Source organism: Notolepis coatsorum, assembly GCF_963971535.1.
Source record: "Notolepis coatsorum genome assembly, chromosome: 1".
Taxonomy (NCBI): Eukaryota; Metazoa; Chordata; class Actinopteri; order Aulopiformes; family Paralepididae; genus Notolepis; species Notolepis coatsorum.
In genome coordinates, this window is record NC_140165.1 from 96,277,692 (window position 1) to 96,297,691 (window position 20,000).

At 45.0% G+C, this 20,000-nt stretch overlaps 1 protein-coding gene across 1 annotated transcript in view; it reads left to right on the plus strand.

Moving 5' to 3' along the window:
• LOC311243585 (transmembrane protein 151B) overlaps nt 1–943 on the plus strand; it is a gene marked incomplete at both ends in the record, with an annotated part of 80,344 nt that extends 79,401 nt beyond the window's left edge. The window contains 5 exon segments of the mRNA XM_084332867.1: nt 15–76; nt 79–136; nt 139–437; nt 439–671; nt 673–943. Coding sequence (XP_084188993.1) covers nt 15–76; nt 79–136; nt 139–437; nt 439–671; nt 673–943 — 923 coding nt within the window.
• Nucleotides 944–20,000: the final 19,057 nt, after the last annotated feature.

A 20,000-nucleotide genomic window follows, 5' to 3' on the forward strand; every position in this document is an offset into this window, starting at 1 on the left:
ACCGCACGGCGTAGTCCACTACCACGTGGAGAAGCTGTTCGGGGAGGACGAGGAGGCGACGGGCGGAGGAGGAGGAGAGGTGGCGGGGGAGGAGGAGGCCGAGGGGACGGGGGCGAGGGAGCGACGGAGAACGGGGTGGCGTCACGGCGAACGGGACGAGCTACCGGGCCATCTCCCGGGTGAACACGGTGGACATGACGGAGCTGGAGTGGCACATTCGCTGCAACCAGCAGATGGTCCCCAGCTACTCAGAGGCGCTGCTCATGGACCTGGACATCAGCGGGGGGACCAACCCCACCACCACCACCCCCGTCTCCGGACCCCCAGGCAGCACCCCGGGCCAGGCCCCGGCCCCCTTCGCCCTGCCCGTGGTGTTCAACTCGGCGTACCTCCTGCAGAGCTGCCCGCGCTGCCGCAGGACCACGTCGAGCTCCAGCCCTGCCCTCCAGGCTCCGGGCTCCGAGCGGCACCACGGCCCTGCTGAACGCCACCGTGGCCGGGATGAGGGCGGCGGGCCACCAGGGGGGCGGGGGCCGGCTGGTGCTGAGCCGGAGCGGCTTCTCGCTGGGGCGGCTCGCCGCGGGGCGCCCGGCCAGCCTCTTCCACTCTCGCAGCATGGGAGGCGGGCTGGGAGGTAGAGGGACGGAGGAGGAGGGAGGAGGAGGAGGTTCCTAGGCTGGGTTCGTCGAGACAGGACGACGAGGAGAGCAGAGGAGTGCTGGAAGGAGAGGGGGATGAAGAGGAGGAGGCGGAAGAGGCGGAGGAGGTGGCGTCGAGGAGGGAGGACAGGGGAGGAGGTGGGGGCGAGAGGGAAGGCGAGCCAGGGGGAGAAGCAGAGGGAGGCGAGGTGAGGGAGAGGCCTCCTAACTACCACGACGCCTTCTTCTTCCCGGTCCTCATAGTTCACGGAGAGGAGAGCTGCCACGCGGGAGACGACATGTGACGGACAGAAGGACAAATAAAGGAAGGGAAGGGACAGAAACTGAAGGAGAAGAAAGAAGAGGGATAAGAGAGGAAGACAGAGGAGGAGAGGGGAGAAAATACATGTGGAGAGAATAATGAAGGAAGAAGGGAACGGAAACAAAGACAAACAGAAGAATGGAATAGAGAACGGAGGTGGAGATGGAACTGACACAATAATAAACAGTTGCAGGATAAGAACATATCAAAAGAAGAAAGGACATGGGATGGACAATATGAAAACAAACAAAGAAAGGAATATGTAGTAAAGACAGCAGGAAGGAGACGGACGTACAGTCGACCGGAGAAGCAGAGAAAAGGAACGAGGACACATAGTGTCACAGATGCGAAGCGTCGCAGGCGTTGCGGCCCGGCTGCATGGATCTCTTCCGTCTGTCCGTCAAGTTTTTTTTTTTTTATTATTACCGTCCAATGAGGAGTCTCCGTTTGTGGGACGTGGGCTGATGCCGCGTCCGCCTCCGCCAGACTTGTGTCCGTTTTAACGGCCAGAAAAGCTTAGAGAGGGTGAACTTTTGGAACTGATGGAAAAGGTACACAGCTGTTATTTATGCACTTAAATTAGGTTCTAATATAAAAACAAAGACGGTAATAAAATGTCCGCTCAGTGACGGATCGATGTGGCCGGGCTCCTGACAGGGGGGGGGGGGGGGGCCGCCCTGTCGTATTGCACATAGGATGTGGAGTTTACGGGACTGCCTAAAAACATGGTATCTCGTGTCTAAAGCCACCTCCCACCTTAACCCTAACCTCAACCTGATTGGACCTCGTGCTCCATGTCCACTGCCTACCGGCCGCAGTGCATGACGCGCTAGACGATATATATACACTACAGTGTGCAGTGAGTCCTGTGTGGTCGCAGCGTGGGTCGATGTAAAGACCAGTATGAAAACACGTGGCATCACTGTTCTACACTGAGCACAACAACAACAACAACAACGGCATAAGAGCAGAGAACGACACTGAGGGGATTCTTGTTGGTGCATACATTTTAGTCATGCTTACTAAATAGCCATAAAACCAATGCAATTACAAAGTTGAAAGATATATTGACATAGCGAGGTGCAGCGTTAGAGATCTGTTGTCAGTTTGTTGCAAGCGTGGTAGAAAAAAAGGGGAAATATGTGTTGTATGTTTGAGGAACAATATTGTCTGTGAGGTATGAGAGAGATGATATAGTATGTTATAAGAGAGATGATATAGTATGTTATAAGAGAGATGATATAGTATGTTATAAGAGAGATGATATAGTATGTTATAAGAGAGATTATAGCCTAATACCTTATTAGCTGGTTTGTCTCCACGATTACAGAATCGCCCATCAAGTGAAATGCCCACCAGGAGTATTATGCCAAAGCCCTCTTATCGCCAAATAGCCAACTTAAATACTTAGTTCACCTGTAAACAATGCTTTGGCAATTAGCTGGTTTGTCTACAATTCAAGAATCTCCCATCAAGTGTAAATAGTATTTTGGACACTAACAAGAAAACATAAGAGCCATCTCACTTATGCTACCAGACCCATTGTCTGTAAACAAAGACGATGTTTGACACATGAAATGTAAAGTGTGTTGCAAACACACACACAAAACACACACATGCATGTGATGAAAAGATAACATTTCGCATCTCAGGGCAGTGAGCTCTCTCTCTCTCTCTCTCTCTCTCTCTCTCTCTCTCTCTCTCTCTCTCTCTCTCTCTCTCTCTCTCTCTCTGAGTGAGGCTGAAGGCCCTCCCATAGTCGAGCAGACTGTACACAGAGCAACTCCGCGGAGGTCCGCGCGGACTCAAAGGGAGTCAAAGCAGACCCACAGCAGAGTGCAAAGTGCGAAGCTCCTATTTTCTGACGCACGGATGTCCGCTGAGATCAAAAGCTCAAAGAGTCCGCGCGGACCTCCGCGGAGTCTGCTCTGTGTACAGTCTGCTCGACTATGGGAGGGCCTTGAGTCCTTTCTCTCAGTGAGTTAGAGGCTGAGTCCTCTCTCTCTCTCTCTCTCTCTCTCTCTCTCTCTCTCTCTCTCTCTCTCTCTCTCTCTCTCTCTCTCTGTGAGCTAGAGGCTGAGTCCTTTCTCTCTCAGTGAGTTAGAGGCTGAGTCTCTCTCTCTCTCTCTCTCTCTCTCTCTCTCTCTCTCTCTCTCTCTCTCTCTCTCTCTCTCTCTCTACCAAATCACAATCAGCCAAACACGGCTCAGAATGTCAGTAACATAAATACTTAGCTAACTTATAAACACGGCCCAGAATGTCAATAAAATGTTGTTCGACGTACCTTGTTATCCTATCAGGAGTTCCAACCAGGAGTTCTTACCAGGAGTTCCATGCCGTGGTCTTGAGTTGGCTATAGCTCTGGGTGTCCTGCGTCGACGTTGTGGGGAAGTGTGATCGCTAATCAAGCTAATGCTCGCAGGACGCCACTAGGGGGCCACAAGTGCGAGTGAACGACTGACTCAATCAGTGACTGAACGAGTGAGTGCTAACCAGTGAGTGCTAACCAGTGAGTGCTAACCAGTGAGTGCTAACCAGTGAGTGCTAACCTGCGAGTGCTAACCAGTGAGTGCTAACCTGTGAGTGCTAACCTGTGAGTGCTAACCAGTGAGTGCTAACCTGTGAGTGCTAACCAGTGAGTGCTAACCAGTGAGTGCTAACCAGTGAGTGCTAACCTGCGAGTGCTAACCTGCGAGTGCTAACCAGTGAGTGCTAACCTGTGAGTGCTAACCAGTGAGTGCTAACCAGTGAGTGCTAACCTGCGAGTGCTAACCAGTGAGTGCTAACCTGTGAGTGCTAACCAGTGAGTGCTAACCAGTGAGTGCTAACCAGTGAGTGCTAACCTGTGAGTGCTAACCAGTGAGTGCTAACCAGTGAGTGCTAACCAGTGAGTGCTAACCAGTGAGTGCTAACCAGTGAGTGCTAACCTGCGAGTGCTAACCAGTGAGTGCTAACCAGTGAGTGCTAACCTGCGAGTGCTAACCAGTGAGTGCTAACCAGTGAGTGCTAACCAGTGAGTGCTAACCAGTGAGTGCTAACCAGTGAGTGCTAACCAGTGAGTGCTAATCAGTGAGTGCTAACCTGCGAGTGCTAACCAGTGAGTGCTAACCTGCGAGTGCTAACCAGTGAGTGCTAACCAGTGAGTGCTAACCAGTGAGTGCTAACCTGTGAGTGCTAACCAGTGAGTGCTAACCAGTGAGTGCTAACCAGTGAGTGCTAACCAGTGAGTGCTAACCTGCGAGTGCTAACCAGTGAGTGCTAACCAGTGAGTGCTAACCAGTGAGTGCTAACCAGTGAGTGCTAACCAGTGAGTGCTAACCAGTGAGTGCTAACCTGCGAGTGCTAACCTGCGAGTGCTAACCTGTGAGTGCTAACCAGTGAGTGCTAACCAGTGAGTGCTAACCTGTGAGTGCTAACCAAACCAGTGAGTGCTAACCTGTGAGTGCTAACCAGTGAGTGCTAACCAGTGAGTGCTAACCAGTGAGTGCTAACCAGTGAGTGCTAACCAGTGAGTGCTAACCAGTGAGTGCTAACCAGCGAGTGCTAACCAGCGAGTGCTAACCAGTGAGTGCTAACCAGTGAGTGCTAACCAGTGAGTGCTAACCTGCGAGTGCTAACCAGTGAGTGCTAACCAGTGAGTGCTAACCTGTGAGTGCTAACCAGTGAGTGCTAACCTGCGAGTGCTAACCAGTGAGTGCTAACCAGTGAGTGCTAACCAGTGAGTGCTAACCTGTGAGTGCTAACCAGTGAGTGCTAACCAGAGAGGATGTTGTCTGTCATAGAGGTGCTTCGAATCTTAAAACAGGAGAAAGGAACGAGTACGGACAGGATGAGGCAGGGAGGACATGGAAAGACTTGCACACAAATGAAAAGACAATTGAAGGAAATAATTACAGACAGGAGATCAGATCGAAAGTAAAAAGTCAGTCAAATACCTTTTTTTTGTGGTGAGAGAGAGAGAGAGAATCAGAAGGTAAAGAGGTAGACGAGTCAGTGAGGAATGAATCAGAATAAATAGATGACATAACTAAAGAGAGGGGGAGAAAAGAAGAGGAAGAGGGCAAGAGAGAGAGATAGAGAGAGAGTCAGTGAGGAATGATTCAGAGGAATAAATAGATAAGAGGATGGAGGATACGAACAAATCAAGATAGGGAGAGAGAGAAAGTAGATGACAGATATATATATAGAGAGAGAGAAAGAGAAAGGACACAAGCGAGGGAGGAGAAGAAGACTGAAAACGTGGAATGATATTTCCACATATATCTATGCAAGAGAGGAGTCTAAAGATACCAGCTATAGCAGTCCATGGAGCAGGAGATACCACACACACACACACACACACACACACACACACACACACACACACACACACACACACACACACACACACACACACACACACACACACACACACACACACACACACACACACACACACACAGGCCGATGTGGATTTCCCTTCCAAGTCAGAGGGAAGGAGAAGGGGGGAAGAGGAGGAGGAGGAGGAGGGGGAGGTTTCTCGGGCAGAAAGAGAAGAGACTCCTTCAAGTCACACGGGGAAGAGGGGGACGAGGACAAGAGAAGACGCCAAGAGGACATTGTGAAGACGAAACAAAGACACAGAGATTCATACTAAAACCAGGAGCGGAGGATGAAGAGGAGGAGGTGTGTGTGTTTGGGGAGGAGGAGGAGGGGGGGGGGGGGCAGGATATGTACATGGTGAATTGCAGAAGAGACAGATTTCTCCACGTTCTAAAAAAGAAAGTGGAGGAGTAGGTGAGCGCTTTACTACATTACATATGGAGCAGAGGAGGAGTGAAGAGGAGGGGAGTGAAGAAGGGAGGGGGAAATAGATGAAATTCTCAAGGTGAAAAGCAAAGAGAAAAGAGGGCAGGATTCTCGAGGTGGAGAGAGAGAGGGACATAATGGAGGGCAGTAAAGACAAGGCAAGAGGAGATCCTCCTAAAAATCACTTTGATCTGTCTTCCATGTGGACGGTGTGGAGTCACGCGTCGTCGGCTCATACAGGAGAGAACACTGCTGTGTCTCAGTGTGGACTCGAGAAAAGACTGACGCAAAAGAAGGTAAAAAAAATAAAGAAAAATAAAGAAACCTTGACCTGGCTGGTATGTGATAGGACTATCTGCCGGATCCAAAATACCACGACTACAAATCTCGGTACAGTAGGCGAAACGCTCTAGGAGCCAAACACCCCCTACTTACACACTGTTTTAGAAGTATATATCAAACAAGATCCTACTCTGAGACGAATTGCCATGTGGAACATTTTATCTCGGACCCGATTGAGAAAGGATGTGGTTCTCAATGGTCTCGAATGTAACCCCTCTTAGAGTCTATTATATCTCTTTCAGACTGTAGTCGATGTGATGGAGTGTTCTCACAAAAACAAGCAGAGGTTTTGCTGCATTCGGTTACGGTCCGAGGTGGGAGGTTTGAAGTGGGAAGCGTGTTGACCTCTGACCTACGTGCGTTCAAGCTACAGTTGGAAAAACGTGGATGTTAAACTTTTTTTTGCCAATTTTTTCGTACAATCTGCCTCACATGAACTACAACTCACAAAGACAGTTTACAGCGACATATAGCTAAATTATACTTATAATTGTACTCTTCAAATAGCTAATAACAACATTAATGTTTATATGATGTGAGTGGCCCTGTTGAAATGACGCTGAGGCTTGAACTGGGGGTCGAGACATAATTTTTAGATCCGTTTTATTCGAATCTTCCTAGTAGGAAGTCGGAATTTCCAACCTCCAAGTTATAATCGAATGCAGCATTTATATCTGACGCGAAACACCCTGCGAACAGTGGCTCCAGTAGCTTATCAGAACACCCCAGATATAAGGACTATGGCTTTTTTACTGTCCACTTCCCAGGTTCTCATTACAGATGAAACATAAAAAAAAGTGTCTTCAGTTCCAATTGACATACCCCTGATAAGCACAGAATAGAACAGGATACATACAAATGTTCTATCTTCTCTGTCGGCTCCAGCCTCCCCCTATAAGATGTTAAAAAATATAACACTTTCTGCTGTGTCACGCTAATATAAGATGTTGCAATATAAGAAGTTCCAATAAAACACTTTCTGATGTGTCACACTAATATAAGATCTTAAAATATACGATTTTGTGTTGAAAATATTCTCATTTGTATCCTCTCCTCTGCATCCAGACAGAGTGGTGTTCATCCGATACCCCTATCTGACCCTCGTGCCACTGACCAGGGATCAGATTTCACTCCCATCATATCTGCTTCAGGCTGAAGTTGCTGTTCCAGGGTCAGATTTCATACACTGATTATACCGCTGCTGTTGAATGAAAAACCTTGTATCTCAATTTTCATTTTTTTTTGGTTTTTATTGTTTTTTTTTTTTTTTTTTTGCCCATTGCTCAAGGGGACTTCAAACGGTAGCTGTCAAGGGATTGGGGAGTGTTACTGTTTCCCACACAGATTTCCATGCTAGCCAGGGGTTTTGGACCCTTCTGGTCACAAGCCCACTTCTCTAATGTCTAGGGTAGGCTATGATTAATGATTATGATTATTGAGTATGATTAATAGATTAATGAGTCATTAATCATGTGATTAATACAATTAATGATTCATTAAGTAGTGTTTTAGTATGGATGGGTTTGACTGGTCCTAGTGTCATATTATTTTGTCAATACAGAGAGAACCTTGTAACATTTCAGTTTATTATCAGAAAACAGAAAATAACAATTCGATTTACAAGGTTTCCTTGCAAGAGCAGTGCTACCAGTCCTGGAGGCTGACACAGGGTCAGATTCCTCCTGCTCAGCGAATGAAGCCCCCTGGACAGAGAGATAGTCTGGGAGGTCTAGAAGACACTTTTAGATCTGCACCAGATCAGGTTTAACCACCAGATCAGATTTAGCCTCAATAAGCCGTCTCAGAGATATCCATCTGAAGAATCTGGACAGGTTGTCCTATGGCTGCAATATTGCAGCTCCCTTCTCTAGAATGATTGAAAGTACTGCCTGCAAATCTGTACCAATGCCCTCTGTACCTATGCCCTCTTTAACAACACCCTCTTTAACAACACCCTCTGTAACAACACCCTCTGTAACAACACCCTCTGTACCTATGCCCTTTTTAACAACACCCTCTGTAACAACACCCTCTTTAACAACACCCTCTTTAACAACACCCTCTTTAACAACACCCTCTGTACCTATGCCCTCTTTAACAACACCCTCTGTAACAACACCCTCTGTAACAACACCCTCTGTAACAACACCCTCTGTACCTATGCCCTCTTTAACAACACCCTCTGTAACAACACCCTCTTTAACAACACCCTCTTTAACAACACCCTCTGTAACAACACCCTCTGTACCAATGCCCTCTTTAACAACACCCTCTGTAACAACACCCTCTTTAACAACACCCTCTGTAACAACACCCTCTGTAACAACACCCTCTTTAACACCCTCTGTAACAACACCCTCTGTACCTATGCCCTCTTTAACAACACCCTCTGTAACAACACCCTCTGTACCAATGCCCTCTTTAACACTTTGAATGCCACGAGGTGGCGCCAGAGGTATCGCTTCAATGCCACCATCGGCGCCAATGTTACGCTTAATATCGCCTAATCTATGTTTTAAATTATGGCTATGTGTCTAATCTGCCCGTCGCTTATCAAAGAATCCTTTTCCAGTCAGTGCTGTCAAGGCAGATTGGTTTTTTATCGCTTCATTTCCATTTGAAAGCATTTTGAAAAGCACCCGTTTTGAGGTAAAAAACAGTTCATTCTAGACCATTCTATGATAATCGTCTTTTACTGGAATATTCCAGAACGTTGATATTCGTCGACCTATTTATGAATCGTTTTCAAATAAACGCTAGATGATCAATATTATACGTGCACGCAAGCACATTCGAGCCGCGCACGGATAATCGCCGTGTTCATTTCCTCTTGGACTTTTACAGTGAAACCGAAAGAGCCCATTTCACAAAACAGCCTATATCTTCATCAAAATTAGTCTGATTATCCTAACACTGATAACATAGATTCCTTACCTGACATCAGATGGTATCCAACTGGTATATTCCAATTCCTGATCACCATTCGAAAAAATCGACAAGTGTATGGATCCAACGTGTGTACAGCACAGTACATGATTCCGCGGGGCTGAGAGGCTCCAGAATGAACTGTGGTAACCCCGGCTGCATCAGTGGACTGGAAAATGTGGAGTACAGGATTTTTTCCCCCATCCATTTTCATTGAGTCCATTCCAAAATCCCTTATGTCATCTGGGAGACGATAGGGGGCGCTTTTTTCCACATCTGATCGCCGGCGGTGCTCGGGTATACTCGGGTAGGCTCGCGTGATGCAATATGATTTCAAATCCGAGAAATCTCGTGAGTGGCTTTCAACATAACTATCGGAAACCAGAGATATCTTGTGTGTGGCAGTGAAAGTGTTAACAACACCCTCTGTACCAATGCCCTCTTTAACAACACCCTCTGTAACAACACCCTCTGTAACAACACCCTCTGTACCAATGCCCTCTTTAACAACACCCTCTGTAACAACACCCTCTTTAAAAACACCCTCTGTACCAATGCCCTCTTTAACAACACCCTCTGTAACAACACCCTCTTTAACAACACCCTCTGTAACAACACCCTCTTTAAAAACACCCTCTGTGCCAATGCCCTCTTTAAAAACCCTCTGTGCCAATGCCCTCTTTAACAACACCCTCTGTACCAATGCCCTCTTTAACAACACCCTCTGTACCAATGCCCTCTTTAACAACACCCTCTGTACCAATGCCCTCTTTAACAACACCCTCTGTGCCAATGCCCTCTTTAACAACACCCTCTGTACCAATGCCCTCTTTAACAACACCCTCTGTACCAATGCCCTCTGTACCAATGCCCTCTTTAACAACACCCTCTGTACCAATGCCCTCTGTACCAATGCCCTCTTTAACAACACCCTCTGTACCAATGCCCTTTGTACCAATGCCCTCTGTACCAATGCCCTCTTTAACAACACCCTCTGTACCAATGCCCTCTGTACCAATGCCCTCTGTAACAATGCCAGCTGGCATAGAACTATGTATGATTCAGGTTAATCCCCCAGAAAACGCATCATTTCTAGTTCCTCACAGTCGAGATCTTGAAGTAGGGTGTTTTCCAGCCAGAGCGTTCCACCCTCTATGCCCTACACCCTGCGTGGGTATATTCCCAGAACAGATTTGCCCCTGGGGGGGGACTGCTCTTTTAGGCTCAGAGAGCTAACGTTGGTGTCCTGCTGCGGAGAGCGTTCAGAAAGCACACTCATCGTCTGCGGACACATAAGAAGCAGTGACTCATCTTCCCTGCGTGGTGCCCTTCACAGCTCCCTTCACGACACATTGGACCAGGCCCATTAGATCCTCCCTCCTCCCGCACCTCTCTCTGGCCTCTGGCGGACGTGTGGAGAAGAATGGATTTCCTCCTCAGCCTCTCCATCGCTTTATGCGCAGGGTTTCCTGGATACAAAGCTAATGGTGTGGCTTCGCTAATGACATGCAGGGAGAGAGAGAGAGAGAGAGAGAGAGAGAGAGAGAGACTAACTAACATGCGCAGTGTAACTGCAGAGATCAGGATTTGAGAAGAGAGACAGTGGAGGGAAATTCTATTCATGGAACTTTCTGGGGGGAAAAGATTGAACAAAATAGATGGTCCACACAAACACCTGCCTGTGTGCACACACACACACCTACACAGATTCAGTGACTGAATGACCTTCAGCAGCAATACGGGACATTATACTGTACGTACTGTAGCAGCCGTGCCAAGAAGCTGAAGCAGCAAAAACCCTCTTGTCTTCAGTGGCAGAATGATGGACAGATGGATGGATGGAGAGAGAGGGAGGGAGGGAGGGGCGGGGGTGGTGCCTAATGAACAAAATAATGACTGAGACAAGAGAGAGAACGGAGGACACGACACCTGACAGAGGGAGTGGGACGAGCGAAGGAGACAATGGACAAAATGAATTAAGAAAAAGACAGAAGGAAACAAAACAAGTGTCTTTCATACGCCTGGAAAACTAGAGCATGGCTGTACGGCACATGAAGAAGAGAGACAGGAACACAGAAAACGAGCAAGGCTTTATGACATGAAGAGAAACAGAAAACTGGAGCACGGCTGTGCGGCACACAAAGAGAGAAAAACAAAACCACATTAAAGGACAGTTATTTCTCTGATTATTTATCTTTCAGTCTGTCCTCTTTGACCATGTCGCTTCCTCAAACGCACTGAACAGACGTCTGTGTTCATTTGCACATCATGTTGGTTTCACCCGCTGTTACCACGTACGGCTTTTGGAGGCCTGGGCCAAACGGTATCTGTGAATAACACGCTGTGTGTTCGTTTTAACCTGTGTGAGGTCCCAGGTGGGTGGGGGTTCACCAAAGCAGGACAATTCTAATACCATCCAGTACTGTAAGTGGGCGGGTGGACTTAAAGGTGGAATATGTAATGTCGCCAGACTTTGTTTACTTTTTCTTTGGTCTGGGTTGGAGTCCAACACACACATCAGACCAAAACAGAAATTGTAAACAAAGTGAGTTACCTTTTTCTGCCATGATCTCAACACAACCTCCTTGTGCGTCGCCATGTTTTATGTTTACGTTGTAAATCTGGATGGTGGATATAGTTCACAAGGAAGATATTCTTCTACATAAGTCTATGCAGACACTTGTCTACTCGTACGCATGGCTAAAAGCAAGCAAGTATACCAAGACCCTGCAGTGGAAGCAGTTCTTCAAGAGTGTATTTGGATTGTTATTGATACAGTCCTATGTAGCAAACCCCGCCTATGTGGCACGCCAAGTAGCTAAAAGCAAACACTAAGAGTTATTTGAATAACCTATTAATGAATGAATTATTTGAATACCATTTGACCTAGGTCTTGGATTTTGGTATTGCTAGTGTTTCTTTTGTTGTTGCAGTGATCACGGTTGGGACAGTGTGTTTCAAAATGTGATCTGGTAAAGATTACTGATTCATTTTGTAATCACTAATCCATTGGATTACTCCTAGTCGGTAACAATCGATGACTTTAAAAATGTAATCTAGTACCGATTACAGATTCAATTTGTAATCACTAGCGTGATCCATTGCATTACCACCCAGTGAAATAACCATTACCTTCAGCTTCACCTCCCAAAACTATAGACTATCAAATAAAGTGAAAGTTTATTCACATTTACAGCAATTTGATAACATAATCTTACAACCAACAATCATTATCTGACGTTTCCCATTAAACATGATTCATGTCTCGCAAAAAAAAGGGGGGGGGGGAATAAAAAGAAGTAACATATTACACTGACCCATTTCTTATCTGAATACAGTAATCTCATTACGTGAGACCCCTCAGTCCTGTTTTCTTACTATTATTGTTATTGTTGGTTGGACTTTCTTTTTATGCCTTTATTTTACTCTGTCTCTCTGTCTCTGTCTCTCACTGCCTCAGCCTCTTTGGGTGCCAAGAGAACGCCACTCTGTGCCCGTGATGTCACACATTCACGCCTGCATGTTCAGTCACAGCATTAACCCTTTCACTGCCACACGACAGAAGGTTAACCCTTTGATTTGATTTATGGATTAAAAACACACAAAAAGGATCCAAAGGATAACACGAGAAAGAGTAAGACCCTTACGGTCGCCGTCGGTTGTGCGATAGTAAAGGGTTAACCTTCTGTCGTGTGGCAGTGAAAGGGTTAACCGGCTGTTGTGTGGCAGCGAAAGGGTTAAAGACATTATGACAGCTTATTTTAGACTAGTGTAACATTATCATTAATCCAGTGCTAATAATTGATGTACACACGCACAGTACACACACTGAAAAACATGTTAACCTGCTGCGTTGCATCCAATGTTGCCAACTATTTTCTCAGGATTTGAGTTAATGTCGTGTTCCTGTGTCACAACAAACACACACACACACACACATAACACACGTGCATGAACACAGTCGTTTACATTCCAACGCAAAAGAAAAAAGCATGGCACACACGTACATGCTGGCCACTACTGGTGCAGGTCTGTGGCAGCCTGGCTGCTGTGTGGCTGCAGCAATAACAATTAAACAACAACAACAACCCGATGGAGTTCAGCCCCACCCCCCCCCCATATGGCCGTAGCCTCTGGTGAAAGTTAAGTTTAGTTACAATGGTTTTACTGTGCAACAAAGAAATCCAACGGTCTCTGAGATTAGAATTGGAATCTAGTAAATGTTTTACATAAACCCACAATTAACCCATCATCACTATTTAGGAGCAGTGGGCGCCCACAGGCAGGTGCCCCCCGGGGAGCGGCTCCAGCTGTAGAGCCAGTACCTCGGTTAAGGACAAGCAGGAGTAGCTTAGCTTGCATCATGTCTTTTATGTGGGAGGAAACCCATGAACAAACTCCACTCAGAAAGGCCTCCTTAGACCACAGTGTGAACCACCACGTCACCGTGCCCGCCTGAGATCACATACCAGTGGTATAGGTTTATTTTGTGCTTGTAAAAACCAGGAAACTGTCATTAGGTTGGAAGGAGTTTCTCAGATGTAGCTTATTATGTTATTCTGATGATTTCTTGGGGCATGTGATGCTAGACAAAAACAACAAGTGGTCACGATTCATTTTAAATGTAATATATGTGACTGTTTTATGACCGCAGAGACTCGTGGGTTTCTATATTGCATAATCAAATCAAATTTATTTATAAGGCCCGACAACACACGTTAATGTCCCCATGGGCCATACATGTCTTCTTTAAACAAGTCAAGAAGAAAACATAACAATAAGTCAAGAACAGAACAAGAACACCATAAGGTCCAAAAAATTTAAAATAAATGCAAATAAATGAAAGAATGCAAGCACTCCCAGACATACCCCACGCGAAGGTAAGGAAAAACTCACTAAAACCTAACAATAGGGAAAAATGCTCCACAGGCCATGTGGAGGAGAGAAACCTTAGAAGGGCCATTCAAGGGGGGATCTCCCTTCTTAGATGTCGGTGATAGTAGTGTTGCAGACTAACAGTTGGTAAGCATGCACTCAAGTGTGTAGTGAAACACAGATGAGTGCATGCAATAGCAACTGAACATTTTTAAAGATTAAAGATAGAGCTGATAGCGATAGCAACTGAACATTTTGAAAGATTGAAGAGAGCTGATAGCGAATCTATTTGAGGCACAGGGGCGGCGCAAAGAGGGTCGCGTCCTCCCCGTCTTAATCACGGGAGATTCAACACTCCGGTCATTGCTCCGAGACAGCCGGAGACAGGGAGATAGGGGGCGGCGCAGAGAGGGTCGCGACCTCCCCGACATCATCGCGGGACGTCCAGCACTCCGGTCACCACTACGAGACCTCCGGAGACAATTTTGTGACTCGTTTAAATTTTCACCAAAGACGAGCGATCTTCAGGACCCATACTGGGCTCTATTTCATGTTGGTTGGTTGGTTGATCGTTCTTGAGGAAACCCACCCAGACCTATAACAGGAAGCTCTACCCACTGGGTGGCAGCAAAGCCTTACATTGACAGAGTTGTGAAATCGAAGGGGTGATACCAGGGCCTTCCAAGAGTTGTGACATAAAGTGGTGCAGATCGTTTTCAACAACAATCTAATTCCTGGAACTGAATGTTTTGCTAAGCAATATTACCCATAATCCTCGCTTACTGGCTGGAATTGTATATGTTGCTATGAGGCAGCGTTCGCTTATCACTCTCACAGGAACGGGGCCTTGAGTGATGTCAGTGGCAGGACTCTATCAGATAAAGGCTCTGGATAGTAAGTAACCGTCAGCCTCTCTGGCTGTGGTGGATTTTTCTGAGCCTCAGTAGCAATAAGTTAATAACTAACGCTATAATTCAACATCATTCAACAACGACACGATGCAGACAGAGGCTTCTCACGTGTTTTCTATCACTCAAATGACGAGACAAATGCAAACGTCTCATCAACTTTTTGTCCACGATGTGTCCATGTATACATAAAGCTTTTCTCTTCTTTTGAGATGAACTCGCTCAGCCCCGTCATCAAGCCCAAAATACTGTAACCTCCTCTTCCTCATAATGTTATGAAATGCCCTAGCAATTAAGACTTATGTATTGTTATCAATACTGTTATTGCTACTCTTGCGATCACTCAATGATGCCACAATAGTTGATGGATTTAATAATCACAGCAAGGTCGTGGTACACTGTAAAAAAATAGAAATATACATATAGAATTGGAATGACATAAAATCACATCAACTCCAGCTGCAATTCACTTTTTTCAAGTCAAGTTGGACTTTGTGGACATGAAGGAGAAATCTATTCTGAAAGAAAAGTGATGTTATTCTGATGGATTTAGACGGTTCAGAGGCGGAGGGCCCACTCACTCAACCACCACACACATCTCCGTAAACTCAGGCTACATTTATTGATTTATTGATGTGTCAGCTCTAGAAAGTGTCTTTTTGACAACGTCACAGACCAGAGCCTTGGTTCCACAGAATTTGAATTGATAGAAAGGACATTCCAGTTGAAATCGGTATTCTCCAATGATTGATTTGGCAGGTACACCATAATAGAGTATAGAATATAGAATGTTTGATAATGCCATGGAAATCCATGTTGGTTTGGAACACAAGACTCCCGGGAGTTTGTTACCACGGCAAAGCCATGAAAGCATGAACACTCCAGTGAGTCGTGTTGGAACATTCCAACTTCCTGTCTCATGCACTCTGGCCACATGAAACACCACCGGTCTGGATCATGACAACATGGCAGCCATTTTATATTGAATCAAAGGAGATTATCCTGATACCCTTTCTATCAGTTCAAGTTCTATGTTTTGTTCACTGCAATCCATTCACATTCAAATACCAACTGAATGGATCTATCTCAAGCCCCGCCCTCTTTTCTTGATCCTCCAATCAGGATTGGAAGCAACAGTTGTGATTGGAGGATCAAGAAAAGAGAGTGGGGCTTGAGATAGGTAAATTATCCCATCATAGGATTAACATGTTAGTTCTATTTCAGAGTGGATTTTCCTTTTAAAATGTTTAATGCAGCTGGATTATTTGTGAGCATTTGAATGAATGAATTGTTAATACAATGTAGTTGTTATACAGACAGCCTCTGTGACGTTATAATAATAATGTTACATACAACAACATTATTGATTTACAGATAGTAATGTATAAAGCCAGGAATGGACTTTCTGTTCAGGCAACATCTCCTCAATATTAAAGCTCATTAATATGTGACTGACATCAGAATGCTTGTCATTATCACAGAGATCATGACAGAATAACCTGTTAAAGATAATGTAATTTCATTGATCTGATGAAGATAATGGTGGTGGTGGTGATATTGATGATTATTACTAATTGTCATGACAGATATCAATAAAGTCAAACTGCTTGATATACCAGGATTTCCTGTTGGTATGGTGATTGTTTTTTTTCAACCCATAGGAAAAGGTTGGGTGATCACTAAACGGCCAAGCTGCAAAACAGGAAATCAATTATACATTTGTTTTTATCCTTCTCTATTTTAGGCTAGGGTGGGGCTTGGGGTTAAGGAGGTTAGGGTTAAAGTTTATAAACAACTTTTTAAGTGAAAATTGTGATGAGCTCCGGGGTTGCAGCTTGACGCCCCCCTTTTCACAGCAGCCATTTTCACTCATCATAGCTGGGTAAATAGACCTGTTTGCTGTATACAAACATACCGTGTTCGAGCCAATCAGCAATACCAACTGAGTCACGTGACTAATTTGCCCCCTACCTGCGCAAGCTGCTGCGCTAAAACAGTACGACGGGGCTCTATGGAGAAACCATGACACAGTAGTCTCAAACGAAAACGGCTGGATGGCATTTTGTCAAATCAGCACGGCTGTGAGTGTGAGTCTTTCACCTTTTACATATCTAGCTTTGGCATGGATTGATTGTTTAGATCGCTAGCATGGCTAACAAATGCAAAAAATTTAGTCTGCCCCGTTGTTCTGACCAGGATTACGTTCCTTTTGCCCCCTTGATGGGCGTGCACACGGAGTCTGATGTATCCAGCAAACAGGTCTATAAAGAGCTAACCATAGATAGAGTATTCTAGACACATGGTGGTCAGCCCTTTGTTTACCCATCTATTACAAGTCAAAATAGCTGCTGTGAAAAGACTCCATTATATTTTCATGTTTGAACTGTTTTGATTATGAACAGCTTGTTTGATGATGGTCCCTGTGGCGAAAATATCAAGTTTTTAACAAGTAAACACAACTTTATATTGGAGAATGTGTCGTGCTGGAGTTGATTATTTGGATCAACGTTTTTGTGGAGAAAAGCAATTATGACTGTTGTATCTCAAAAAAACTAAACATAACTTGTTCTAGGATTGATAAAACATTTTATTTCAGTTAACAATTGCATATCTCTTACTTGAAGATATTTTACTTTTAAGAAATGTAATTGTATAATATATATAGCGCCTTACATTAGGAATCTCAAAGCGCTTTACATACATGGCATTATAGCATACAGACAAACACAGTACAGGGACAAACATAGTACATGGACTTTCACAATGACGACATAGCGGGGATAATACAGAGAGGGAGACAACTTAGAGACAAGACAGAGAACATTTTAAAATAAATAATACTACTAAAGTATAGGTGTGTACAGATGTGAAAATGTAAGTGATGCAGGGGTTGGGGGGTCAGGAGTGAGGGTATGCAAGGTTGAACAGGTGGGTTTTGAGGTGGGACTTAAATGTTTCTACAGATGGGGCTTCTTTGATGTGTAATGGGAGTTGATTCCAGAGTCTGGGAGCAGTGGAGGAGAATGATTTGTTTTCTGTGGATTTAAGGCGGTATAGTGTGGTGTGCTCAGAAGGGCTAAGTTGGATGAGCGGAGTGAGCGGGAGGGAGTGTAGTGTTGAAGAAGGTTGTAGATGTAATCAGGTGCTAGGGAGTGGAGGGCTTTGTAAGTGAGGAGGAGACAGATCTTAAAGTCAATCCTATACTTGACAGAGCCAGTGAAGTGAGGAGAGGACAGGTGTGATGTGGGAGAATTTGGGGCAGCGGGTGATGATGCGGGCTGAGGTGTTCTGAATTAGTTGAAGTTTATGGAGGGATTTAGATGTTGAGCCAATGAGTAATGCATTACAGTAATCTAGACGGGAGAAAATGAGGGCATGGACCAGCTTTTCAGTGTCGGAGGGGGACAGTAGTGGTCTAATGCGGGAAATGTTCCTGAGGTGAAAGTAGCATGTCTTGGTGATGTTGTTGATGTGTGGTTCGAATGTTAGTTTGGGGTCAAAAAGAACACCCACGTTTTTCACTGTGGGGGAGAGGAGGATAGAGTGGTTGTTGTTGATGGATATGGAGCAGTCAGGGTTTTTACGGAGAAGGTGAGGTGTGCCCATTACCAGGATTTCAGTTTTAGTGCTATTGAGTTGGAGAAGGTTGTGGTTCATCCAGATTTTTATTTCAGAGAGGCAGGAGGAGAGGGCAATAGTAGCAGCAGAATGTATAACTGTGTGTCATCGGCGTAGCAGTGGTATTGAAGACCATGTGTTCTGAAAATGTGGCAGAGGGGTAACATATAGAGGGAGAAGAGTATGGGACCAAGGACTGAGCCTTGGGGGACACCAGATGTAACAGGGAAAGAGGTTGAGGTATGACTGTCCATGGTAGTGAATTGCTGTCTGTCTGATAGGAGTGAAATAGGTGGAGAGCTGAGCCTGTGATGCCAACTGTGTGTTCTAAACGGGAGAGTAGGATGTTGTGATCAATGGTGTCAAAAGCAGCGCTGAGGTCGAGGAGGATGAGTATGGAGAGAAAACCGGAATCTGAATTTAGCAGGATGTCGTTGGTGACTTTAACAAGAGCAGATTCTGTGCTGTGGTGTTTTCGGAAGCCTGATTGAAAGGGTTCAAAAAGGGAGTTGTTCTCTAGGTGGGTGTGGAGTTGGTTGGAGATAATCTTGCTCTGTATGATAACAAGTTGACAAATTTGAGATGGTTGATGTAGATTCCTTAGGTATTATTGCTGGGATTGGTTTTGTCCTGAAAGCAAAAGGAATAAAGTAGAAGCATTAGTATCTCTGTCTATAGAGGTTTGTCAGAAGTTCATTCTTGGACACACAGTGGTGGAAAGTAACTAAGTATTTTTACTCAAGTACTGTACTTAAGTACATTTTCGAGCTACTTGTACTTTATGTGAGTATTTTCATTTCAGGGAACTTTATACTTTTACTCCACTACATTTCAAGGGAAATATTGTACTTTTTACTCCATTACATTTATCTCTGAACCCATCAGTTACTTTGAAGAAAAGGATTTTGCATAGAAAACACAATATATACAAAATAAGAAATGTATGACGATTATATACTTTCACATTTGAAGCCTGTCAACTTCAAGAGGACGTAATCAGAGCAGCATAACTGGACCACATACCACTTTAACATGACCTTTAATCAGAGCAGCATAACTGGACCACATACCACTTTAACATAACACAGAGATCAATGGACACACAAACATCATGTAGAATGTGTACTTTTACTTTAGATACTCAAGTACATTCAATAGCAAACACTTTTTACTTACGTAGAATTTGAATGGAGGACTTTTACCAGAGTACTCATTTATCTGAGTATTTCTACTTTTACTTAAGTAAAGGAACTGTGTACTTCTTCCACCACTGTGTAGGACATTCACTTAGCATAACCTGGAGGCCCCTTTCTGCTATTACCTTATATATGGACCCCAATTAACAATGAAAAATAAAGAGGGAAAAAAGCAGATCAGTCAGATCCAGATTCAAACCTATGTCACCTGGCAACCTGCTGCAAACACTCACAAGTATTTCATTTTATATCCAAGTACAGCTGCGCACCTGTGTCGGCAGGAGTGATCAGAGACATCTGTGGGGAAGCACCACTCCACGTCTTACCGGAGGGGTGGGCGACAGTAGACGCACCCTGGACCCCCCCATGTTTTGTCTCTTGGTACGAT